Source organism: Leptosomus discolor, chromosome Z, assembly GCF_034619465.1.
Source record: "Leptosomus discolor isolate bLepDis1 chromosome Z, bLepDis1.hap2, whole genome shotgun sequence".
Lineage (NCBI taxonomy): Eukaryota > Metazoa > Chordata > Aves > Leptosomiformes > Leptosomidae > Leptosomus > Leptosomus discolor.
In genome coordinates, this window is record NC_141419.1 from 41,714,010 (window position 1) to 41,741,229 (window position 27,220).

The 27,220-nt window shown below is 41.0% G+C and overlaps 1 protein-coding gene across 2 annotated transcripts; it reads right to left on the bottom strand.

The window, feature by feature from the left end:
* Positions 1–12,259: 12,259 nt before the first annotated feature.
* LOC104348186 (cryptic protein) lies at positions 12,260–16,144 on the bottom strand. Of its 2 annotated transcripts, none has more exons than XM_009953408.1 (6): positions 16,122–16,144; positions 15,609–15,658; positions 15,293–15,469; positions 14,278–14,392; positions 14,066–14,175; positions 12,260–12,384 (listed from the first exon to the last, which is right to left on the bottom strand). In XM_009953408.1, the coding sequence occupies exons 1-6, from the start codon at positions 16,142–16,144 to the stop codon at positions 12,260–12,262; spliced, it is 600 nt and encodes a 199-aa protein (XP_009951710.1). The 2 variants fall into 2 exon arrangements, with proteins under 2 accessions (XP_009951710.1, XP_086336450.1); XM_086480324.1 differs by having other exon boundaries at positions 15,293–15,451; positions 15,600–15,658.
* Between the last annotated feature and the right edge of the window lie 11,076 nt (positions 16,145–27,220).

Consider the following 27,220-nt stretch of genomic DNA (forward strand, 5'->3'; position numbering starts at 1 on the left):
ACTGGCCTGTCAGTCTCACCTCTGTGCCTGGGAAGATCATGGAACAGATCCTCCTAGAAGCTGTGCTAAAGCACATGGAGGATAGGAAGGTGATTCAAGACAGCCAGTGTGGCTTCACCAAGGGCAAGTCCTGCCTGACCAAACTAGAGGCCTTCTATAATGGAGTGACTAGATCAGTGGAAGAGAAGAGCTACAGAATCACAGAATGGTAGGAGTTGGAAGGGACCTCTAGAGATCATTTAGTCCAACTCCCCAGCCAAAGCAGATTAGCCTACAGCAGGTCACACAGGAACACGTCCAGATGGGTTCTTAATATCTCCAGAGAAGGAGACTCTACAACCTCTCTGGGCAGCCTGTTCCACTGCTCTGCCACCCTTGGAGTAAAGAAGTTCCTCCTCATCTTCAAGCAGAACTTCCTGTGTTCTATCTTGTGCTTGTTGCCCCTTGTCCTGTCACTGGGCACCACTGAGAAGAGCCTGGCCCCATCCTCTTGACACCTGCCCTTTAGATATTTATGTGTTGATAAGGTCCTCTGTCAGTCTTCTCTTCTCCAGGCTAAAGAGCCCCAGGTCTCTCAGCCTTTCCTCATATGAGGGAAACTCCAGCCCCCTAATCATCTTCGTAGCCCTCTCCTGGACTCTTTCCAGTAGTTCCCTGTCTCTCTTGAACTGGGGAGTCCAGAACTGGACACAGTACTCCAGATGTCGCCTCACCAGGGCAGAGTAGAGTGGGAGGATGACCTCTTTTGACCTGCTGGCCACACTCTTCTTAATGCACCCCAGAATGTTGTTGACCTTCTTGTCCATAAGGGCACATTGTCATACAGATGTCATCTATCTGGACTTGTGTAAGGCCTTCAGCATGTCCCCCACAACAACTTTCTCTCTAAACTGGAGAGATATGAGTTTGATGGATGGACTGTTCGGTGGATAAGGAATTGGCTGGATGGTCACATCCAGAGGGTAGTGGTCAAGGGCTGTGTCAGCATGGAGATCAGTGATGAGTGGTGTCCCTCAGGGTTCCATACTTTGTCCAGCACTGTTTAACATCTTCATCAGTGATACAGATGGTGGAATTGAGTGCACCCTCACCAAATGGCAGATGACAACAAGCTGAGTGGCGTGGCTGACACACCTGAGGAATGAGATGCCACCCAGAGGGACCTGGACAAGCTTGAGAAGTGGGCCCATGTGAACCGAGATTCAACAAAGACAAGTGCAAGGGCCTGCATATGGGTTGGGGCAACCCCTGCTATCAATACAGGCTGGGGGATGAAGAGATTGAGAGCAGCCCTGTGGAGAAGGATTTGGGGGTGTTGGTGGACAAAAAATTGGACATGGGCCAGAAATGTGCGCTTTCAACCGAGAAAGCCAACCGTATCCTGTGGTGCATCAAAAGAAGTGTGGCCAGCAGGTTGAGGAAGGTGATTCTGCTTCTCTGCTCCACTCTTATGAGATGCCACTTGGTGTACTGCATCCAGATCTGGGGTTCCAGTACAAGAAAGACCCAGACCCATCAGAGCAGGTCCAGAGGAGGGCCACAAAAATGGTCGGGAGGCTGGACCACCTCTTCTATGGAGAGAGGCTGAGAGATTTGGGGTTGTTTAGCCCCGCGAAGAGAAGGTTCCAGGGAGACCTTATTGTGGCTGTCCAATACTCAAAGGGGGCTTATAAGAAAGATGTAGGCAACATTTTTAGCACAGCCTGTTGTGATAGGACAATGTGTAAGGGTTTTAAACTAAAAGAGGATGGATTTGGACTTGATACAAGGAATAAATTTTTTTACCAGGAGGGTGATAAAACACTGGAACAGGTTGCCCAGGGAGGTGGTAGATAACCTGTAGCTGGAAATATTCAAGGTCAGGCTCTGAGCAACCTGATCTAGTTGAAGATGTCCGTGCTTATTGCAGGAGGGTTGGACTAGATGACCTTTAAAGGTCCCTTCCAACCCAAACTGTTCTATGAGTCTATGATTCTATGATTCCATCTGACAATGGAAGATAAGGTCAACCTTCTTCTGCTAGATTTGCAGAAGAATTAATGACTGCATTAAACCAACCAGCAAAATTGGAAACTTCCAAGTATAGAAAGATTATTTGTGTCTGAAACAAGATATATAAGTGGCAGGAAGCAATATACTTTTTGCTTTCCACCTGTGTTTAGAAATTGTTTGTCTTGAAGGGAAGATTATTCTTGTCAGTATTCGTGTTATTGTCACTTCTGATTAGAACAGCAGAGTACCCAGTGGGCTTCACCACTCATCAAGCAAGATGTTTCCTGCTCTGCTTCATGTTCAAAGCAAGTCTTTCCTTCCCGCCCTGCCCTTTCTAATCATCTCTATAGAGTGCTCAAATTTTCTGGCCATTTTGTTATATGTACACATATAAATCTACTGTGTCAGTCTCTTCTAGGAAGCTACCTATTTTAATGTGACAAGAGAACCTGGCCCTAGTGGACTGTATTATGTATTGGTTGCCTTGTGGCTTTGAATATGATTAATGCTACACATTTTGACTTTCAAGAAGGTTTCAGGAATTAATGAGTCTCTGACATTCTTGTCAGGGAGGTGCCTCATTGATAAGGGCATTGGATGACTGTGGAAGTTCCTAGTGGAAGTGCATTAATTTGAGTGCTTTGGATTAGCAGGATGAAGACTTGAAAGTCTGGAAAGCTCTGAGAAGTCCTTAACTGGGTTGTCTTCCTGTTGTCTTGGTCCAAGCATCTGCTTTTTTTTCAAACTGTGCCACAAGTAATTTAGATAGTCTTGGGGCCTTGAGGTCGGCTGCCAGAACACACTTTGATGAGTCACGAGCGCTTAGCACTTCTGAAAATGAAAAGCCACATGGACAAAGGAGACCATTGATGCAGAGAGTGCAAAAACTCTCTCTTACGTGCCAGTGTTAAGGTAACTATGTAAAGCAACGGCCCTGTAAAAGAAATAGCCCTGAAATAGTAACCTCCTTCAATATAATGTAAGCCCCATGAAATCAGTACCAATGGCTCCCCTGATCCTGGCAAGAAGGCTGCCAGCACTGAGAATGCAGCTTGAATCCCTTATAACTCCCCCATTTGAGTTCATATTCACGATCTTGTGTAGGCGGTTGAGAGACATATGTGATCCTCATCACAAAAACAGATCTTGTTGATGTTCGTCCTCTACAGGTGTCTTCCAGTGGTCCTGACACTATTTCTAAATTATTTTTTTGAAGACTTTAAGGGAGTTGACCATTTATTTTCAAGGACATTGAGCCTTTTTGGGGAATTTGATTGGAGGTACCTTCCCTTCACACTGGTGAGCTCCTGTTATGTTCCTGGGAAGTGACTGCCTTTATATGACCGCTTTCTCCTTTTCTGCCATGGTTTCCCCATTAGCTGGTGCTGAAGTTATCTACTAACAGCTGTGTGAGGCTGGGTCCTTGAGCCATTCCTCTAACTAGCTGCACTAGGTGACCGCATGGACCAAAGCAAAACATATAAGTTTATATAAAAAGTGCAAATCTAACATGACTCCTTCTCCAAGTCACACGTGCCCTATATCCTGTGACTTCACATCTGTCCTCGTGATATATTCCCATGCGTTTTGCACATATCTCATCATTCTTGAACCTCATTAACCAAAAGAAAGGGATGTTTTGGGAGTTAGTTCATCATGCGTGATGGAGTAACTGGCCTCTCCTTTCCAGATCTGTCTTCTGCAGTGGATTTCCAGGCTTATGGTCACTGTACAACCAGTTATGCTGGAGAAATTTGGAGTTATTTTTTAACCAGGTAACTGCAAAAAAAAGTTTAAAAACATTAGTGGTCATAGATTCTGGGTTGTTATTGCTGCCTGAGTCGTGAGTGCTCGTGGAGAATAAAAAGAGGACCAAAGAAATATGCTGTAAGCCAGGCTAGGGAGAAGCATAGACCCTTCGACCAACATGAAATCCTACCCACTGTCTAGAAAATCATCTGTTGCAGTAATCAGCCATAGCTGAAAAATCCCTCCCTGTTATGTTATGTTTCTGTTGGTGACATTAAGGACAGTGATTAACATTTACCAAGTTTTGAAGTCTGTTACTGAAGTTCTTTTCTAGATTGCTCCTTAGACCTGCCCTTAAAAGAAAAGTTACTCAAATTTCTTGTTAGGTCAACAGGCTGCCAGAGCGGATCTTTGCCTACCTTATCTTCAGGCTGTTCCTGAAACTCATCTGCCTTGGCTCTTCTTGGTGAGTTTTTCTTACAGGAAGAGTAGAAATCACATCTCAGATCTTTTGAGTTTAAATTGAAGTTGTAGTAGAGGGTGGGCTTTGTGGGAGATGGTCCTTCACAGATCTATGAGTGCTTGACTGCTCTGTGTACCAGCTAGAAGCATTTTGGGCAGAAAACACTTTTACATTTTGAAAGTAAGGATGAGTTGACTCTGGTATTTGGAAATGAAGGGGTGGCACTTGCAGAATGTGTATGAGTTTGCAGGTAGATTTTGACAGCGAAGGAATAAGTAGTGAGACAGTGTTATATCAACACGTGGAATATTCTTGGCAGAAGAGAAACATACTTGTCTTTTTTTACTGCCTTTTGTGTAATGGTGGCACAGGTGTTGTATCAGCCCAGCTGTACCTGTAAGCATTTCGTATGAAGCTGGAAAATGGTCATCCAGCATACACTTTTTCTCAAGTCATTTAAAGAAGGCAGTTCACTTCCCAGAGCACCATACAGTTTTTCCCGACCTTAACGTTTCTGTGATTTGGGGTACAGTAGCATAACTAAAATACCAGTCTCTTTTTACTCTTAATTCCCGAGAACATTATCACAGGCAGACCTGCTTACCCATAGATTTTTCTAAGGTTAAAGCAACCCTTTATTTTGCCTAGCAGCAGTTCTCATCGGTATTCAGGAGCAGAATGATACAGTAAAAGAGACCAGGCATATATACCACAGTATCTATTTCAATGTATTTTGAATTATTAAAGAAATATTTTTGTTGTAGCTGGGGTAATCACACATGCAGAACATCAAGGTTAGAGCATGAAAGTGTTAAGGAAAAAACCATAAATGCAGCAGATAACTAACTAATTTATCTCTTGGGAATGTTATTTCACGCACTGACACATTTTCCTCTTTAGCATCAATCTATAAGGCTGAGTTCTATGAAGCACTTTAATTAACCTATCATCATGTACTTGTTTATGGTGTCCCTAAATGATATTATCAAAATACAATAGTCTATTTTCTATGCTCATACTATAAAATATTCCAATATCTGAATATTTATAAGGAATAGTGATTTTTGAAAAGAAATTATTTTCAAGCCTACTTTATATGTGTAACTTTGCATGCTGTTAAACTTTAATTGCCAGCAGACAGGCAAAGCATATACTCTTGAAAAGTAACAAGTCCCTGTTACTTCTTTTCATCTGGCTATCTGATAAAACTCCTTTAAAATTAGTATTCAGCACCTCAGAATCCATGCACACAGGTCTGATATAATTTGTCATCCTGACACATTTAACCCAGCAAGTGGGTTACTTGGTCTCTTTGATAGAACAGTAACATTAAAGGTAACTATTTCACTTTCTGTAGGTCTTTGCACAGTGATACAAGAATCACTCCTCATACGCAGTAGGTCAGATCATACTTATTCGCTCGCTGCAAGTTTGATTTAACACTAATGGAATGGTGACATGAAAACCACTTGAAAAATAATGTATTATTGCCCATAACTTTAGTTCTGTGATGGCCTTTATATAATTGTATGCTCCTTTTATCAGCCTAAGCTTTTCTTTCTCTTAATTGCTCAGGAAAAGCTGTCTCATTGATTCTACAGTAAATATTAGTACAGCTTTGCTAAGTGCTAAACTGGTATGCTCAGCCCTAGTACATACGGGGAGATATATGGTTTGTAGGCAAATTAGCAGATAGCGGCAGCTTCATCTTTTGAAAATTACGTTTAAAAAACTGACACCTTGCATTCAAATACTTGCTGTGCTTTGCTTTGGGTATGTTAGGTTTTATCAGTAGTGTGAGGCTCAGGAAGTCGTTCATTAGTGCTATATTCAGTCTCACACTTTATCTAACTGTAGTTAAAACTCAGTGTTATTGACTTCTAATAATGCCATCTCCTGGTGAGTGGCTTCTGTTCTGGTGTTCTGATCTAGGAACAGTACAGAGAAGACGGAAAATAAAAGCAAAACCAACAGGGCTGATAAAAACATGACTGAAGTAAGAGTGTGTGCACACTAAGGGTTTTGCCTTGGAGTATGAAGCCAGACTCTGTGGTGACAGATATTTTATTAACTGTCAGAAAATAATTCATCAGTTTTTGTCAGTTGCTGAGGGCGGTTCATTCTTCCTATGCACTTGTACAGTGACTAGCACAGCAAAATCTCAGTCTTGGTCAGGGCTTGTAGGCACTCTACTAATAATATTATATAGCCATGTTTTAACACAATGATGTTGCTTGCAATTCATGTTCATGGCTTTAATGTTATTGTTTGCAATGAATCAGTGCACAGATTGCTGATAAAATGTCTCATCTTCTTCGCTCCATTTCTTTGGGCTTTCTCTTTCTTCACTTGTAGCAGTGATTGTGGCATCAAAGCCTGCTCCAGAATTACGTTCATTCACCAGACATGTACGTGCACACACCATTGTGCATGCAACAGTGCCAGTTCATTGGCTTGACAGACTTTTAATAAACAGCCTATCTGCAAATACTAGATGAATCTAAATTTTTAACACTGATAATGAATGACATCTTTGTCTCCTGGTGAAAGGTACACTGGCTGCATTGGGGCACCTCTGTATGAAACAGGGAAAATGGCTCTGTCACTTCAACAAAGTAATGGGACTGAGTATATTCCCGTGTGATCCTTTGGAGGATCAAGTTACTGTTATTCTTGCCTTTGTAAATGACTGGCCTTGCTGAACTTTTCATTGTAGTATATTTTTTCACATCTTAAATGATGCCTGTATCTATTTTTTTCTGGAACTTCTACAAATTTCAATATCCTTTCCAGAGTGAAGATGACAAAATGGCATGTAACATTCCATTAATGGTGTCACTACTGCCAACACATATTTTTCACTTGTCCCCACGGGATGTTGTACTGCTTATACTCTGTAATGGGAATTCATGATTGGGCTGCACCATTTGTTTTACTTTTGGAGTCAACTGTGAGGAGTGAAAGGGCTAACAGCTCTGGGGCCTGTGAAGCATTTGATAAAACATTTCTTTGAGGATCTTCCCCCTGCCCAAACGCGGCTGCATATTGAGAGGACACATGCATGAACCTGGTTGTGACTGTGCGCTTTCCTTTGTTCCTCAGTGCTTTCTGTTTTCTTCCTTCTTACTTGCATTTTTATTAGCAAATGAGGCTATGCATGGAACAGGTTCTGAATACCTTTCTTCCCCCCTTCTCTCTTCTTTTTTTCTTTAACTTAAGGAGATACCTGACTCTCTGCTTGTTCTGTTTAAAGAGGCTCTTGCAAAGTTCGTCTTTCCAGCATTGTAACACTTCTTCATCTTTAATTAATTTTTTCATGGTACTTCTTTCCGTACTTTTTGGAAAGATGTAATCTTGGCAATATGAAAACAGGAAGCACAACTTTCCCTGCAAAACTTTCTAGAATTTGACTAAATATTTTCTGTCAGTACAGGAGACAGAACTGTCTGTTTCATTGGTCTATATTAAAATTGGTCATTAAAATCTTTTGAAATGCTTTGTGAGTAGGATGAGTCACATAAAGCTTTCTGTTTAGTGGGCAGATACAAGCATCATGTTAAAGAGAGGGGGCAAAAGACAGGCTGCTGGTAAGAGAAACAGGGTATTATGTGTCATGCTTATAAAGGAAGTTAATGTTCAGCACTGTGGTGCTGCCTGAAGACAGAAACTGGATGGTTTGAAAATGTCTCTCATAGTCCTGCCAGACCCAATCTTGTGACTTGGGGCCCCATAGGTTGCACATCTATGTCTGCTCACAAGTCTCTATGCCTAGTGAAAGGTGACTAGGTATGACCCTGGTCATGTGAAGCTCAGAGAAATGTCTCAGCTGGCAGAAAAACAGATTTTCTGAGTCCACAGGGCCAGCTGCCAGGAGGCTCAGCCAGGATAACGTGCCTTCTCTAATTAGTGGAACTATAATGCCTTTCTTTCTGTTTGCTTTCGAGCCTTTACCAGCGGTTGTCTCCTGGTGGTACATTTCCAGCATTTCATCCAGATGTTATCATACAAATAATAACTGAACTGAAGCCTCACAGGCTGGTTTATAAATTGTAGTTTCATAAAGATGGTGTTGGACTACAGGAGATAAAGACAGCTGCTAATGAAAGCTATTGCTGTGCCAGCATGTACCTGAAGACAAATGCTAGGGCCAATATGCATAAGGCATCTGGTTTTATTCCAGTGACATATGGCAGCTCCACGCCCTTAACAAGAAGTCACCCTCACAGCAGCATCAGCCAAGGGCAAGGTCAATCAGCCAAATGGGGAAGGAATTACGTGTTTTAATGTCTTCTCTGACCAAGAATGTGCTTTGCAATCACAAGGAGTCCTTATGATACTTGGGTAATTTTGCAGAGCACAAGTATACAGCTGCTCAGTTGTCATTATGTCTCCCACGCTCATACATGATTGTGCCGTAAAAAGGTGAGACAGGCAGTGAATTACATGCGATAATTGCAGGGTGACTAGATAGACCTCTACAAGACATACGCCTATAACTTGCAATTCACGGGCTGCTCAGTACGTGAGCCAGCCTGCTGTACCATATTACCCTTCTAATAAACCGAAGCCAAAATATAAAGCTGCTATATACTTGCTCAGGCACATGAAATTGGTTGGTGTAACGATCCAGACACACAGCCTGCTGATGCTCTGTTTGAGTCAATGAAAGACGAATAACGGAATGTGTGTAGGTAGACCTTAATAATCTTAAATATGCCAATTAAAAAAATCAACTCTGGATAAGCAATTGTGGGAAATTACTTCTGATGCTGTTTTGACTGGCTGGAAAAAAAAAGCCTTTTTCACAGTTATAGGTGAGGGAAGGCTGTTGGCATCTATGGGCACCATTAGCACTTCTCAGGGGCAACAGAAATTCATCTGTCTTTGCTAGGAATACAGTCACCTTCAGAGATAACCATCAGATATTAAAAAAGCTGAACGAGTGACTCTTTCTCAGCATCTGGTGCCTGAAATTTAGTTTTTCAGGTTTATATCAAGAAACCTTAGTGCACTACATGTCTTTTATGCAAAACTGACCACTTTCTTTAAACAGGCAGCACATTAAGGGCAGATAGCAGCATCCCTCTGCAGACCTGTGCTGGGCTGCAAAGCTTCAACTCTGGGGGCTGGCAGAGGGGACAGCCCCCACCACCATGCTGCTCCCCTGGTCTGGGGCTCTTATCAGCGGCATGCCCTGAGGCATGGCTGAGACTGGAGAGACTGCAAGGGCAAAGCTGTAGATGCTTGTTGCGGGCTGCACCATTTGTTTTACTTTTGGAGTCAACTGTGAGGAGTGAAAGGGCTAACAGCTCTGGGGCCTGTGAAGCATTTGATAAAACATTTCTTTGAGGATCTTCCCCCTGCCCAAACGCGGCTGCATATTGAGAGGACACATGCATGAACCTGTGGCAACAGATGCCTATTTTGCTGGGACATGCCATGTTTGACAGAGAGGCCCAGGAAGAGTTAGCATGAGGCTGGAGAGCAAGCATTGTTGTTTGCTACAAACAAACCTTACCAAAGTGCCTGTAATTGCAGTGTTAGAATGTTGGCCAGGCCTACAGGGTAGCAAGTGAGGGAAATAGTGCTTTCTTTTATCTGTTTTGGCAAGCAGCTGGAGACAGATAAAAGTGGAGACAGTTTTAACCTAAGCAAAGGTTGTGACTGTGCGCTTTCCTTTGTTCCTCAGTGCTTTCTGTTTTCTTCCTTCTTACTTGCATTTTTATTAGCAAATGAGGCTATGCATGGAACAGGTTCTGAATACCTTTCTTCCCCCCTTCTCTCTTCTTTTTTTCTTTAACTTAAGGAGATACCTGCTTCTCCTCAAACTCAACTCCTCTGCCTGCCTCTGCTTCAGAGGTGTGCAAGGACTACATACTTTGTGCTCTGTTCTGCCTACTCAGGGCAACTTCCAGAGGCCTGACACAAAGACCAGACAAACATCTTCCACAACTACCCATTGCTGAGGATATGTTTTGCCGTAGTATGGTAGATGTAAAACAAGAACCTGAAGAAAGTATTTTCAGATTTTCTGGTAACACAAAATGCAATGGCGTAAGATAGAGAAAGAAAAGGAACTGTTATCTTAAAAACGAATAAAAATCTTCTACCACTTCTTTCAGGTACACAGGAGAAAATTTTCAAATCCCAGAATTCTGAGTGAGTAGTGGTTTACACTACTTTGCTAGACTTTTCAATTGGTCTAATTCTTCAAGTCATACTGACCCAAAAATGTGTAGCTCCATCGGGGTGACTCTTGCAGGCACATAGGCTCATCTGCGTAAGGAGTCATTCCAGACCAGCTTTTCCTGATTAAATCTACTGTGGATGTTATCTCAACAGAAACAGCTCTTCTATTGTAAATCCTGTATTAGACGACTCTTTCTTTTTGTTAATTGCAAACTTTCATGGCTCTGTATGTTTTTGTATGGATTAAAAATAAGTATTACTGCAGATATAATTTTACTGTTCTATGTACTTTCCACATATCTTGCTGCTTTCCTTCAAAAAGTGAAGCCTATTTGAAGGACATTACAAGCTCTATTGCCTACAGACTTCTCAGGTATGCTTTACAGCAAGCCAAGAGGTTTTCACAATGGCATTCCTGCAATTTCAACATCTGATAAATAAAGGCATGACTATTTTCCTCCAGCTGTTCTCTTTGATATTTAATTGTCCTAAGCTGGTAGCTCCTTTTCAAAGTCTGTGGAAACACAGGCATATGGGTACAGAGAGTTTGTGCGAATAATGAGAAAAGGACTGTTTCTGGTCTAATGTATCTTATGTGAAGAGTGAGAAATGTTACTCCCTCCATTCAAGTCTAGGGTGTGGAAAGGAGCAGTTTGAATCCTTTGCAGTATTTAACATGAATACATTTTTACACAATGACACCCTGCAAAAGTCTGTTACTGAAATGCCATAGATTCAAAGGCAGCCACAATATTATGTCATTTGTTGGTGATACATCCATCTCTGCTTAATAACTGGACTGTAGTCTTGGTTTATGGCACCAAATAAATTAGTAAAGAAATTTTAAGAATTAAATATATTGAACTTTTAAAAATAATTAGGGGTTTTATATATCAATAATGTTTTTTGTACCAGAATGAAGATACCTTTTGGGCTTCTCTTTGCAGTTTTGGTTTTGTTCTGGTTTTCATTTTTTTTCTTTTCCTTTTTTTTTAAACAAACATATTTCTGATGTTTTATAAACTTGCATTACCAATGCGGTTACAGTTTCCATACAGTTTTTATTTTACAGCCTAGAAATACTCATATTTAAAAGGTATATAAATCACGACTGGCTTCCTACAGAAAAAGTTTAAAGAGGTTGCTCTTTGCTGTTCTTTTAAAAAGAAAAATTTCTAGGATGTGAAATACAACACCAAAAGATAAATAAGCATCAGCTATGTGTTCTTAAGAAACATATGCTTCCTGCCTAAGATTATGTATATGTAGAATTTAGCTATGATAAATAGTAATAAAACCTGAAAGACTATTTAACTTTTAGACTTTTTCTTTATATTAGGATTTGAAATATACCTGCCCTTAAAACCCTTCATATCACTTCAAATTTGAGTTTGTTCGTTCTAGCCCTGCCGTTATCTTTGTTACAGGATACAATACACCTACAAAAGGTAGATAAGAATTTTCAAGTTTAAATAAAGCCAAACATAAAAGCTCTTCAGAAATTAAATCAGCTTCATTTGTTAAAATACTTGTACCATGTACAAAGAAAATTTCTATAATTTACAATACATAAGGCATAGGACATCGAGCGTTTTTTGCTTCCACTGGAAGAAGAGTATTTTAGAAATAAAGAAGCATTAGAAATCAGACGTTGATAATAGTAATAAAATAATAATATAACAATAAATACTTCACATTCATATAGTCTGAATGTATAATAATCCAAGCATTTCAGCATTAACTAATACATCTTAATCTGCTTCCAACATGTCGATAGAAGTGTCTCATGTAGCTCACAGAAGAAAAAAGTTGTATGACTCATGGTGAGGGTTACATCAATCCTGAGATACTTCCCTTTGCCCAGTTTTACAACTGCCAGCAGCAGAGCTCCAGGAGGACGGTGAGCAGGCAAGTGAGTGTGAACACTGTTTGCTGTAATCTTAGCCCATTAGAATATAATCTGGTAATTTCCTCTTTTTCTGATTTCGGTTCTAAAAAAAACCAAACCAAAACAAAACAAAACAAACCACCAATAAAACTGTTAATGAGTAAAGTTTGTGAATTTTAAAACATAAGGGTTTTCAACATACTTTGAAAGTCCTCGGACATCTCACAGGTACTTAAGTTAGAGGTATTAGCTGTTCAAGCCAATCAAAGAGCCTATTCTCAGGGGAGAGATGTGAATAGATGTCCCATCAATGATCGTTTGAGGAGCAACTGATAGCACTTATCAGCTCTTGCTGGCATTAATCTCAGAATAATCAAAAGTAAATACCTGGTAAAAGCAAGAGCAAGATCTTCACAAGAGGTATGCTCTCAAGTCTGCATATAGCCTTTTAACCCTTTACAAGAAGGGACGTAATTTATTAGTAAGGGCAGAAAGCCGTACCCTCATGCATGTGAAAGCCACCGCGTTCCTGCTCAGAGGAGGAGCAGATGATTCTCCACTGCCACCTTTATTGCCTTTTGTTAAGCTGACCGCAAGAGTAGTAAGCAGTAGACTGCTTCTACTGAGCATGGCAGTCTTTTGCTCCTGTAATGGGAAAAAATAGGGCATATCCTTGGGACCTAAGAGGCTCAAGTTTTGAAATTTGTATTTACATCCGAGTTGGTGTATAAGTCAGGAGTCACAGCTTTGATGCACTGCTGCTTAGATAGGAATCTGATCAGGAAAGAAGCGGCTGGCAGTTTCTTGGGGTGCAAATGAATCTTGAAGCTATTTAAGTCTGTTGTTTTCTTACCCTGATAACTAGTGATGCTGGCACAACTGAAGGAAAGGATATCACAGCACTGTGTGGGGTTGAGATATTCTAGATGTAGAAGGGCAAGAATATTTTGCACTAACTTTGCCACTGGAAACAAAATAATATTAAACTCTTATTGGTCATCTCAGAGTACCGAAAACAGTCTGGATCTCAGTAGCCAGTTCTCCATGGAAAATAAGTACCTGTAAAGCAATCCTTCAAGTTTTTATGCTAGCTGATACACTGTTTTCAAAAATACTCAGGCCTTTATAGAGAGGGATTTTCACAGGCAGATGTATAAAGACATAAAGTCTTTGTAGAGATTTTACACTGAGTAGGACTATAGCTACACTTTTTTTTGTGGAGTGTGTTCAGTCTTAGAACTCTGTACAAGAATATTTTGAAGATTAAAATACAGATCTTAAAATAAGGTTCAGATTAGTTTTCTGCCACTTAGGTGTTAAGCAGCTTATGCAAGAACCTGCAAGTTTACTGTACGTGTTTCTTTAGCACAATACTGGATTCTGCTTCTAACACCCCAGCTTGCTACCGTTTTTTCTCTTTCCTCTTCTAAGAAACATTTCTGTATCCTTGGATATAGTTTAGTTGTACAAACTGTTTTGGTTACATGGGAAGTCGTAGGCATAAGCGGGTTTTGTGGAACAGAGGAATATTTATAATTTTCAATCAAAATGGAGGAAAGTTTCCTACTGTGTAGGATTAGAAAGATCTCAAAGTATTTTTTGTGATATACTATACAGGCAACAGTAGTAATATTTACTCTCTCACTGATGCATTCTCTGAAGAAAAGCATGCTACTGCAACAGTTTAAATAGAGCAATACAGCATCCTCTGAGCACTTCACCTTTGTAGAAGGCCATTCTGTTACCCACAAAGTAAAACTGGTTGATGTAATGCCATTCCTTACCACAGTTATCATGCATTATTTCTGAGAGGCAGTTCAGAGTACCGTAGCCGCACCGACACAGCCAACAGCCCTTCAGCACCCAGGCGCCATGGGAAATGCTGCCGCAGTTGCTGTCAAAGACAAGGGAGACATTTAGTATGTCCCTGATCCCAGCACAGAAAATAAGCACCCGGAGCAGCTCGCTCACTTTCTGGTTTTGGTCCAGTTTTTACCTTTTCCGCTCATCATGTTCACAGTATCTGCCAGTGAAATGCTTTAGGCAGGCACAGAAAGCCCCTAGGATACAGGTCCCTCCATTTTGGCAGCAGTGTCTATTCAGTTCTTTACCTGAAAGACAATATTACAAAGATTATGAATGGTCCTGGGGGCTCTGAACCTCCCTTTTCCTCACTTGTTCGCTCAGGTCTCTCCAGTTGCCAGTGGATCTTAAGGATATCTAGTTTTATTTTCTTTAGAGACAATAAAATTATCTGCCTATTAGGAGTGTTTGTTCAGTTAAGACCAGTTTGTTTAGTTAAGGATTAGAAGCAAACTGCTAGGGATTACAGGATGGTCAAGAAGCAACACCTGGAAAGCCCCATAGCAGCAGCAGCATATATTCAATTGAAATATTTCATTTTGACGGAGGCAGGTTTCAGTCACACTAAGAAACCAGGCATTGTTTCCGGGAAGTGGTGCTTATTTTTGAAAAAAAGGAGGCTTTGTTTCTGGGAAAAGTTGCTTAGTTTTGAGGGGGGAGTGGAACACTCCTTCAAACCTTTCTCAGACTCCTGGGTTTGAGTACCTATCTAAAGCTTTACATACATGGTAGGAAACATAAGTCTGTGCTTGTTTTTATTTCCTGTTAGTACTGTTGCTTTCAGACAGCTTAAACTTTTTTATGTTAAATAATTTTTGGTCATGAAATATGGTGAATTTTAAAAAATGAACAGAATTTTACAAAATTTCACAAACATTTTGCAAATCCAAGGGACCAACCAACCCCTTCTTAATTCCTAAAATCCTTCCCTGTTTTCCGTTACCACCTTTTGCAGTTAAGGAATCTCCGGTTCTACCTTAAATTTTTATCACCATTTTATCACCAAGTGGCCACGTGAATAGTTTAAGTAAGTGGCCACAGAAAACCAATCGGCTGGAATCTTTCAGGACAACGGTCAAAACATTACTGTGATATAATATTTTCAAAAGCAATTTTAAGGCATCGTTTAAATAAATAATGTTACCTACTCTCTGTAATCCCCGTGAAAGGTACCAGTGCCCTGGAATTCTGTTGCTTTCTGCTTTCATAGCTCTGATTCATGTCACTGAGAACATTTACAATAGTCCCTTCATTCTTCGGCTGCAGCTTTTGTGCTGTGGCATTAAGGCTTTTCACATCTTCTTCACGTCCTTCTTTTTCAAGGCCTTCACAAGAAGTGCGAATACGGAAAAGAAGTGTAGCTTGTAATAAAGCAATGCATACTGTAAACATACCAGGGAAAAACGGCGGGGTGAGGGTGGGGCGGGGACGGGACACACCACAAAATTTCAAAATTTTCCTTACATTTTCCTAAATGAACAGCCTGCCAGACCAGAGTCACAGCGAAGATAATTCTACAAAAAACAAAGAGCTGAAATAAAATTGTGCTAAGACAGAAACACCATCAACCACTGATAATACAAACAATAAATATTTTACGCCACCAGTAATTCAAATTAATACATCAAAAATCTCAAATTAAGCTTGAAATGTGCGGGGGGGGGGGGGGGGGGGGGGCAAAGAACACGGACACACAGATTAGGCTTGCTTCCACAAAACTACGGATTTTGTACATTTGCGGGTTGACAACCAGTCAAAAATATCTCTTTCTGGACATTTCTTTACCAAAACTAGGTTGTTGCCAGCAGTTACAAAAACCGCTAAGGCAAGAGGAAAACACTAGCCCTCACTTCGCCTGCAGTTCCAGGTACATTTGTTCCTTTCAGTTTACTGGCCTGATTATCAACCAAAAAAAGCATTGCTAAAAGGAAAACCATCTTTGGCTAGAGAAGGTCCCTGGCACTCAGGCAGCCTTACCTAATATGATTTCCCCAGTACATTTTCCTGCAGCCTGAAATACCCTTGAGATCCTCCAGGAATGCTTGAGCAGAAGGAAGAGGTAGGTCCAAAGCCCCGCACTGAAGGCTGTTTCATGCAGCAGTCCTTACACCACACACATCAACAAGAGAAGGAGAAAGAAGGATGAATGAAACTTTCCTCTTTCTGTCCAGCTTATAACAACGTCAAAAGCATACTTCCCAGTTGTACCGCTTGCTGAGCCCTCACTGAGGTCCTGGCAGGCAGGGACCATCTCTTCGAGCTGGGACTCCCTGGCCTGCCCCCGATTTACACGCACTGCAGAAGGGTGGAGCAAAGTGAGGGCACCTACTGCTGGGGAGACAGGGCAACAAAAAAGCCCAAGTCAGGAAGATCTCAACTCCAGTTTATTTCTTAACTTAAAAATCCTTGTACCACCACACACTGCATGGGGAAGAAAAAACTGCTCTGCAGAACTGCAATACCTGCAATAATAAACTACAGTAGGTATATAACAAAGGTTAAAAAGCCTCAAATCCACCTATACATCTTGTCTCCATCAGGGTTTTCCACAGGGTCTCTACTTTATGAAGTTGTACCACTTTGCAGCACAGATAATCCTTAGAGTCTGCATTAGATTTCTACCAAAAGTACTACAGAAAGCAGTATAAGGTTCTTTACAGAGGTTTGTTGTCTCACAAGAGCTGTTAATAAACTCCTGAAATACCTTTTGAAATCCTTTTATTAGTAGTAAAATTAGACCCATTAGTGAGAATTCCTAGTCTGAACCCATGCAATACCAGATACCTGCATTTCATTTACCATGTGCCCTGAAATGGGCTAGGACCACTCACACAACTTTACTATGGCTCCAGCAGCATTAGCAAAAAGAACTGCAGCTGGACGGTGGTAGAAAAGCAGCTCCAGGAAGCCTTTTCTCAAATGGCTCTACCTGTACCCCGGAGTGCACATGGCCTTTACCTAAGTTATAATAGGAAACTGCAGCAATACAGCTTTGTTGGGGGGGGGGGGGGGGGGGGGGGAGCGGGACATGTGGAAGAGGGATGCTTTCACTATGCCGGTGCAAATCAAGCTAGTACAAATTGCACTTGGCTAGACACATGATGACGTTAGATACATGGGTCAGACCTTCACTGAAGAAATGGTTGTACTGGTTAAAGACATTGTGACATTGCGATCTCTCATTTTTTGTAACTCCCTGTGGCTGACGCTTATCAGCTTTGCGCCCCCCCCCCCCCCCCCCCGGGTTTGAAATCTGAGAACATCCTTCATCTGGTTTGGTACAAAGGCTGGCTTAATTTACAAAAAGAGCTGCCTGAATTAAGTCAACCTACTTGGCACTGAAGCAGATGCAGAGTGTTCTGAGACCATGCTGTTTTGTATCTCCTGTGAGGACACTGGTCTCCCAACAAGAGGATAGAAGTGCATGGCTGGAGAAGTGAAATGCTTGCAGGGAGTGCTCTGCTACATCAGTCTTAACGGATAAGGCATTCCCAGTGCTGGTACAACTGTTGACTCCAATTGAGAAACCATTTTCTTGTAGACGTAGGCTAACTCTTTTAGCTTCATGGTAACTTTTTTCATGGCGTGTTTATGTTTGTTACTAATTTAAACTGATTTAGATGAAGCTGTTCTTGTTTCAGACTTGGCCAAAGTATCATGTCTTTTGGAATTGAGAGTCTGTGATGTATGTTTGTATGTAATTCAGCTATAACAGTGCTAGAAGAGCTTACATGCTAATACTTCTAGGTAAGACAGTTAATAGAAAGAATGTTATGATAAAAATCATAACATGTTAATTCAGGAAGGGATTTTGTTTTTCCTGTTTTAAATAGCAACAATTTTGAAGAAGCAGATTATTCCCACCATTATGCTGTCTGCCTCTACCTGTTGTGATTCACAAGAACTTCTAAAATAAACATGTATTAAGGTTTAAGTACTTGCTTAAAACTTATCACATGTGTTCAAGCACTGTCGTGACAACAGATGCTGTTCTGAATTAGGACTGTAAGATGTTTCACATAAAATGAAAGAGGTCTTTTTTGCATATATTCACAAAACATGTATGTTTGTTTTATCAACATATGAAAATATTTACTTGTGGTATATAGAATCCGAACAACTCTTGCTTTCATTTGAGTTCTCTAGCTGTATAACTGGGTATTCTGAGTTTAAAAAGAACAGCTGTTTTTTTGTTACTATATTAGGAACAAAATATTAATTTACAATTTGGTCTAACTGGTAGTATCACTTTAAGTTACAATATTCAGATATTGAAATGCCATCATTTAGCATCTCGTTTGTTAGTTTTCTCCTTTCCATAGCTTGAAGGAAGAAAAAATAAACAGAGATAAGTAAACACAGGAACATCACTTTTTTTTTTTTTTTTTTGACTAAAAGCATTGTCAATATAGTTGTCCTGGAGGGGTTTTCTGGGTATCAGATTCCTAGCCCTATACTGGAGGTAACTTTCAAAATGGGGATGCTGGCAAAGAAATATTGATCAATTTTCCCACCCTGTATCGTTTGTTTAAGATCAGAAGTCATCCCTGCAAGACCTAACAACCTGGAGAACTGTAAAGCAGTTGGTAAACGTTTCTCACTGTGGTACCTTGTTTCTTCCTTCATTCTCCCTACAGCCTCACCAGCAAGGCACACACAGGAATGGGAACAACATAAATTGTTCAGATGCTGCTGTTGTCTGACTGGCCTATGGAGTTGAGATTAGTGTGACACCATGGAAAAGCGCTGCTGTTTATTGTTCACAGAATCTACCAGAAGGTGATTGCTTCTGCCCAGGGATTTGCAAGGAGCTGCAGTAAGGGTAGATGAACCCCCTTTATCAACTTCAAGTAAGATAAGAGTGGAGCCAACCAAAGAGCTGGTCCTGACCAGTACACAGGAGGTGGTTAACCATTAGTTAGGGGCTTCAGTGCTGTTCATTCTGACAGCAGGTCACATAGCCTGTGTGGATACGGGTGGTAGGAAAATGTGATGTTGCTTTATTCATTCACATAACCCCACTTGTGCTTGTCCAGGGAACTGTAAGTCTGTAGCCTACATCTTCTGGGACTGTTCCCCAATGTGCAAGAAGACCACTACACTGAAAGATGAAGTGTGGATAATACATGATGCATTTTGGTATAGTAGTGTTTCACACCAACTGTATTCCTGTGTAGATACTTAATATTTCTGACAGCTTGAGCATCAATAGATGCCTAAGGACAGGAGGTAGCAACGGAAAACATAGAAACAAGGATGAAGAAAATGTGGGTGTCCCTGGCTTCCTGGGAGCTCTGCTGCAAAGCCTGCTCAGGGGTATGAAAAGTTTAACAATGGCCAAGTGCAGCCAAAGTGTCTGCTGATTAGAAAGCTTTAGGTTCCCATATTCCAGCTTAGGGCTAGGACCAGAGCTCTAATCAAATTGGGCACTGTTAAATCAGTTATGCAGAATGTTATGGAAAATAATGGAAAGCAATTATCTCCCCTGGACATTTATTGAAATTTTGGGAACAGATACTTCTCTGAAGAAAAGCTGTCAGCCTGAGTGACTTACAATTCTCTGAGAAAAGGGCAGACCCCAGGCTTGGAGCTCTGAGTGTGCTTAACTCATTAAATTGTAAGGATCCTGGATGGAAAGACCTAAACTGAGCCAGTCTGGGATTTTTATGTTTATTTGTTAATTTTTTGTTGACTACAGCTGCTACTAGGTCTTTTGACAGCCTCCCAGGAGTTTTTGCTTCCTAAAGCCTATGTAAAACTTAAACACCATTGGACTAAATGATTTTTATGGTGCCACAGAACTTTCCCAATTTTCTGTAGGATTGTGTAGGGATTGCTATTGTTGCCTCTTCATCTCTGTGTATGTATGAAGCGGAGATCATACACAGGCACAAGAGCTTGCAGTGGTTCAGGTGAGCAGTATAAATGCCCTCAGCAGCCTTTTTCGCTCTGGATTAAGAACAGCTTACACCGGTTTAGTTGAATCTGCCACTAACTGACTAGAAAGTAAGAAGCAGGAAAATAAGATAGTCCACACAGTGACTGACACCAGTTTAACTAATGCCACAGGTCTACAATCAACTTAAGCAGGATAAATGGCTGCTGCTGCTAAAAGGATGAGTCCCCTTCTGTTCATACCATGGGCTATTTGTTCTTGCTGCCTCCCTCACGCTGCCTTTAATGTATTTGCAGTCATGAGTGAGGCGGAGCAGGGACTTTATCTGAATGAAAACTCAGCTGGCAAAAAAAAACCCGGTTAATTTTCAGCTGGATCAGTTCCTTGATGTGGTTCACCACATAAACACTAGCGCTGGCAGAAGCAGGAGGAAGGGATGAGCAGCCATGGTCATGCAATGGGCAGCCCCTTTCTGTAGCACATCTGATTTATACCACATTAAATTGACTGTGGAATTTGTAAATAGATTTCAGTTTATAAATTTAAACTGGTCTCCCCCTCCCTAGGAAATAAACCACAGCCAACATGTCCACATGATAGTGATACCACTTTCTATGCTCTTATCCTATTAGCACTGACTAATACAGAGGAGTAAAGCAGTCATCCCAATTCTCTCTGACAGCATATGGATGTGGGTTAGTAGAAAGAAGATGGGAGTGGTATTACCAAATGAAAGGAAACAGCTACAGCAGTCCCTTGGAGAGGGAGTGTTATGCAGATGTCATACAAAGATGTAATACTCTGTCACAAACTGACATAAATTTATGGAATAAAACCAGCCTCATAACAAAGCATCTCGTAGGTTTTCCTTCTACTGAGTCTGATGGTTAGTCATTAAATATGATGAAAAAAATCAACGTGATAATGAAAGAGTTTTGTAGTGAAAATTAATGTAGTTTGTGTCTTCTGTGTACAGGAAAAAAAAATCTGCCAATGCACAGGCAAAGTGATAAGAAGATCCCGGTTATCTTCCTCTGAGGGAAAGGTTCTTTGGACAATGGATCAACATGAACACCAAGAGGCTGCAAAACTGAGACTTCTTTTCTTCTTCTTCTTCAAATAAAAGAAGTTTTAGTATTTTATTGAAGAAAAAGAAAGTACTGAGGGAAAGGAAGTTTTGACCAATTATTTGTTTCAAAGTTTGAAAAGATGATGCTTTTAATCCCTCAGGCTCTGCAGAAAGCCAGAAAGTATTTTGTAGAGTTAGTAGCACTGAGCTCTACCACATCTTTCGTTGAACGCACTTCTCCATGTGCTATCAGGTGTGTGTCCCTGTCCTGTCCACTATTTGGGAAGCCATGTCTACATTTCAGGTTTAAGAATGGGCTGATTTTGGTTGCATTAAGCAAAGTCTTGTGCTGTCTTACTAATGGGCCATTAGGGGACACTGTATTAGTGCAGTCATGCACTCAAGCTATTTCTCTCTTGCAAAATTGCCTTAGGCATCTATCTGAAAGTCTATCTTTTCCATACACAAAATACAATTTCTCGAGTTTAATGGCATATTTTGACCTGGCTCAGCAGTCTTGTTTGGTGCTGTCAGCTGAAACCAGAGTGAAATTTTCACTCAGTCAGGTGATCTAACCTAGCAGTAAAGACAGAAGCAATTCAAAGGCTGAACAGCTGTCAGGTATTTCCCCCTCTGTTTTCATTGGGAAGTATTGCAGTGTGGCTTAGCCTCTTGTTAAAAGTGCTGCAGGATTATATGACCCCAGAAAAACTTCTGGGTTTATGTGGCATGACACAAACTGGGAATTTCATAGCAGTCTTGAAGGAGTCGCAGGTGAAGTGGTGATCCCACAGCCTAATTCAGGGACGGGGATGTATATCCCAGGCAGCTATGGATAGAAAACATGGATCTTGGCTTTGACCTTCAAGCTAGCCAAGGATGCTGGCATTTCTTTAAGATGAAACTACATGTTAAAGCTGAGCCAATGTTAGAAGGCTAATTCCCAAGTCAAGCATGTGCTGAGATTTGTACTGGCTTTAGTGGCATTGGACATCTTATGGAGCTGAATCCATTTGTTAAGCTGCAATAAACTTATCTACCTTTTTTCCTGGGCTAGTTTTCTGTCTTATGAATCGAAGCGTCTCAACAAGAGGTTCAGTGAGCACTGGAGTTGACATGTTGGGGGGTGAGGGAATGTGTGGCTGGGAGCTAGGTATTGAAGGAAGGAGGTGGGCAAGACATATTTTCAGGTGTTATGAGCGATGAGATCATGCTAAACCGTAGCTTCTTCCCCCCCACCCCCCCACCCCCACCTTGAATTAACTGTTTCAAATACAAAGTAGGATGCAGCTTGTGAAACTTGGTATTGGTGATGAGATATGTGTAAGGAACAGGTCTGATTATTCTTGAAGGGTATCTTTGTAGGCACCAGGGATGGCAGGCAAAAATGAGAGATCCAGTGGTTATTTTAATCTATGATAATAGCAGTTAAATGTTAGTATAAATTAAAATAGAAACAAAACATTATATTGTAAGACATACTGCTGTCAGCAGTCTAGGCCTTCCTATTGTCTCCAGCCAAGCTCCGCTTGAGGGCTCCTGTCCCCTGTGCCAGCCCTGAGTTCCAGCTTGGCCCTGGCCCAACAACTCAAAATGTGGGGCATGTGCCACTGTTTGCAGATGGCTTGTGCTCCAGGTTGCTTTCCTGCGAGGAGCAGGTTGAAGTTGAACTTCTGCCATTACAGTGGCTTAATTTCTGCTCCATACTAATGGGAACTGCATGAATTGAACTGGAGCTACACAGGTTGGCATCTCTAAAAAACATCCGTATTCCAGAGCTGGCACATGTGTAGGGATTCTTGGAGGAAGCTGCATTAGTCAACACAGGCCAAATTTTAGTATCTTCACCCAGGCATTCAGAATGGATTGCCATATTAAAAGGCAGTTTTGAACATTTCTAGCCTGTGGGTGTTTGGGACAGTCTGTGAACCACTTCTGAGAATACAATAATTCCATGATAAAGAACAAACTAGAAGCCACATGAGTGAAGTCTGAAATATAAGAGTTATTTTAAGCAGTTAGATCACACATGGGGCTACAGAAAGAAAGGAGTCATCTCTCTTTCAGCAATGGTTGACTCCAATGTGCTGGAGGGCTCTGTGCTAACAGTGGGATTAAAATAGGGGAAAGTAAAAGCAACATCTATACAGATAGAGTCATGCTCTGAGGGACAGAGCACATCTCAACATCCACTTGACTTGGGTGTTAGCCTTCTAACACCACTTTTCCCTTTTGGTTTGGGAAGAGTGGTTACAGATTTAAGAAAAAGTGACTAGTGTATTTCCATAGTCAGTTAAGTGTCTGCAAATAGTAAAACTTTCTCTTTTTTTAAGCATGGCTATACAGTGAGGAGAAGAAATAGTTAAGAGTGACATAAGTAATTACGACAAACTCTGCTTGATGGCATTTGTTTGTTGAGGCTGGAGAGATGCATTGTGAAAACCCAATTTTCTGGTTACTCTGCAGATTAGGAACAATATAACACTGGCATGGTAGGACAGTCACTCTGCCACAGAAACAAGTCGTTATGGCATGAATGTTTAATTCCCTGAAGACAAGAAGGCAGAAATAGTTTGAGTCACCTAACATGGGCCTGTTGTTAGCAGTTATATTAAGAGTGTGACTGCTCTAACATCAAACATTCTGAGGAGGAGTTTCTTGAAGCCAGGAATGGTAAATTGGTAGAAGGTTTTTCTGGAACACAAAGTTTTACTTGATAATAAGGACTATGAAGGACATAAGACAGGATGCCAGCTGCAGTGTCACACTGTGAAATACATATGTATACATGTGCAAATGTAACTTTAGTTTTCGCAAAAAAGCTGATTTTTATGAGCTTCCTGCCTTGCTTCTCCTCCCACAGGCTTCTGCCTCCTAAGTTGTTCTGCCCAAATAATTCAGGTCGTCATTCCCAGCAGAGAAAAGATTCAAGTTCCCAACTATTTAATTTAAATTTGGGCCTTTTATAGATCAAACATAGAGGGCAGCCTCACAAAAAGTTGAGTTGATATAACTGTATTTAAAAGAAATCTTTGCCCATGTTCTCAGCTCCTCTGAATATGGCACACTTGAATGACTGAAGAAGAAAACTAAATTTCTGTAAATATAGTGATTTTTCAGCAGTGTTTGCTTGTAGCCACCTTTAGGGGTAAAAAATGATCGAACCAGTTTAATAGTTTACCACTACATCCTGAGTGTCTGAGGGTCATAGAGGCCTGAAATGAGAACACAGTGTGTGCGCATTTTGTTAATACAGTTTTGTTTGGCTAAAGATGAAAAAGAAATAGTTGGGGAATTCTAGTGAGTAGTAAACTTCATCCCAGGCAATGACAGCAGAGAAAATAGCTGTGAACTTGGGACTTTACAGCTTGACATGAGTATGTGCCTAACATCTATAGTGAAACTTGGCCTAGCTTAATTAATTTCAGCTAGTGTTTATTGGATGCTCTGGAAACACTTAAAACTTCCTCTTTAAGTGAAAATCTACCTTTTTTTTTTCTGCTAAATCTTCTGGTTTTTACACAGGTACAGATTTGCAGGGGCATGCGACAGTTTATCATTTGGAAAACTGCCTTTCATTTACACACATGAAAATTGACAAGAAAAAATGTTTTCTTCTTTTAGTAAATTGTGTTGATGTTTCTCTAGCGGTACAAAATTTCTTCTACAGTCCTTTCCCTGGCTACATGTGTATTTTTAATAGATTAAATCTATTCAACAGAATAGATTCTGTTCACAAGACTAAAACCAGAAACATTTGTGGGAGAGGAGCACAATCCCTGATCTAGGTGAAAGAATCATGTCACCATGGTACGCCCTCTGATATTTGGAAGTGTTGTATTAGCTGGGGATAGAGTTTGTGCAGCTGGGATAACGTCACTGAGGCACCTGTGCCCACTGATCCCATAGTGATAAATCTGTACTTGCATGCACACATCTTATGTGCTTTTATCAAAATTATGGCTGCCATCTATAAACTACTGCAAAACATCTGGCAAGTTAATTTGCAAATTAGATGCAGAGCTACATTAACAAATATTTAGTCTAGCACTGCTTTCAAGGACATATTTTAACACCCAGATAGTGATCTTATCCAATGCCCATCTATGCGTGCCTGACCTTGAGTGACTACATCATGACGATTTTTATGTGTCTTGTCTTCACTGTGATTTTACTCTGAGACAACTGTCTCCAGTTACCTTCTGTTTTCCCTAAAAATACACAAGTAAGTATATACATACCTGTTGGGGTGAAGTCTCATAGATTCACTCTGTAAGCAGTAGCTGGGGTTCTGCAGAGCTGTATTCGCCCCATGAGGACAGGCCGTACCGCTTCTTTAGCCTGGTGCAGAGATCAGAGACTACTATTTGTCTTCCTGCACACACTAAGTATCGAAGCGAGTTTGCTTTCCTCCACTTGTGCAAAGGAGGAAAAGAACTATGTTGGGAATCATTTTGCTTTTTTTCCCCTTCCTGCACCGATTGAGCTGGCAGATTGGCAGGAATTTATTGCAGTGGCTGAAGGTTCATCAGCATGTCCCGAGGCTCATCTTTCACCAGTTGACACAGTTTGCATTTTAGGTTTCTGTTGGGAATGAACACTGCTCAATTTGGTGGCTGTCAGCCAGGGCCTTGTCGTTATCTAGGACTCTGTTGGGATAGGTGCAATCAAATATTGATAAGTAAGAAAGACTCTGCTCCAGAAAGCTTATAGATCACTAGGTACTTAGAGCAACTCCTAGCTTCACTGAAGGAGAAAAGTGGAAATGAGTAGCTACTTTTCAAAGCACTGATCTTCAGTCTGATTGGTTTTCTTCCTCTAGCATTGAATCTCTCTATTCTCTCTCTCTCAAACTCGCCCCAGTGCTAAGACTTTAATGTAGCAGTGTGTAACCCTCACCCTGGTTAACCTCTCCTGGATGTTTCCTGTTTCCACCTTTTGTAGGCTTGTGCATGGGAATGCAGATGTTGGTGAATGCCTGTGCTTGCTGTCCTGTAGGCTGTGCAGAGAAGCATGGCTGAATAGGGACAAGCAGCAGTTCTCAGTGTAGAGTTACTCTGTGATGTATCTAACTCTTCATTAGTAGCTGACAGTTTTGCAGCTTTAGGAGCTTCAGGGAAGTATCTATAACCCTCTGCAGATCAAAGAGACAGAACAATATCTCATTTTATATGAAACAGGCCTTTCAATGAGCCACGCCACATCTGTTCCCTTACATCCACTCTGACACTTTACTGCTAACTGGAGACTTATATATATATTTACATTAACAAGACAGATTAGTAAGCATACCCAAAAAAATATTTTGGGGGATTTGGTACTAGAGTATTCTCCTGAAGCGTTTTTCTGCTGCTTTACAAACTTACCATATCTCCCTTCTCCTCCAATTGTGAAAAGACTGCTTGTGCATAGATTGCCTTTTCAGAAAGACTCTGTCTAGAAACTCTTAGCACTGGGTTGCAATATTAGAGAATAATAGTTGTCTGATGAAGAAATTACACTTAAAAAAACCCTAAAACAAATCACAGGGACCACTTTAGTGGTGCATAGAAAGAAAATGGAAGATGTATACTGCACAAAGGGGAGCCTTGAGAAACCAAGGTGACAAAATGTGTAGGATGTATACAGTACTGTTACATACACTGGATACCGTTCATTTGTCTGTTTTAGGTGAGTGGTGCTCAGACCACACAGGACAACTCTAGTCTGGGTGGCATCAATGCTGCTGGCTTGTTTTTAGCGCAGGATTCCACTGTGCTTCAATGCAGTTCTAGGAAGCTAGATTTGCTGGTTGTGGTGCTTTTGTGGGACAACGAGGATTGAATGTGAGCTTTACATTGTCTGTAAAGGAGTGGTCAGCCTGAGCATGAAACAACTCCATCCTAGAGATCAGTGAAACTGTGAGATACAACCTCCTGGATTCTACTCCAGCTTAACTTTCTGTCTTGTAGAGGCCTGCTTGAGAATTTTTACCGAAAAAAGGCAGGTAGATGCATAAAAGATTTTGCAGCAGAGCTTATTTTTCAGTCTGGTCACTTTCTCCCATCTAGTTTACAGCACAACCTCCTAAACACTTGAGTAGCATGCCTGAAAGGAAGGTGTACCCTGCTG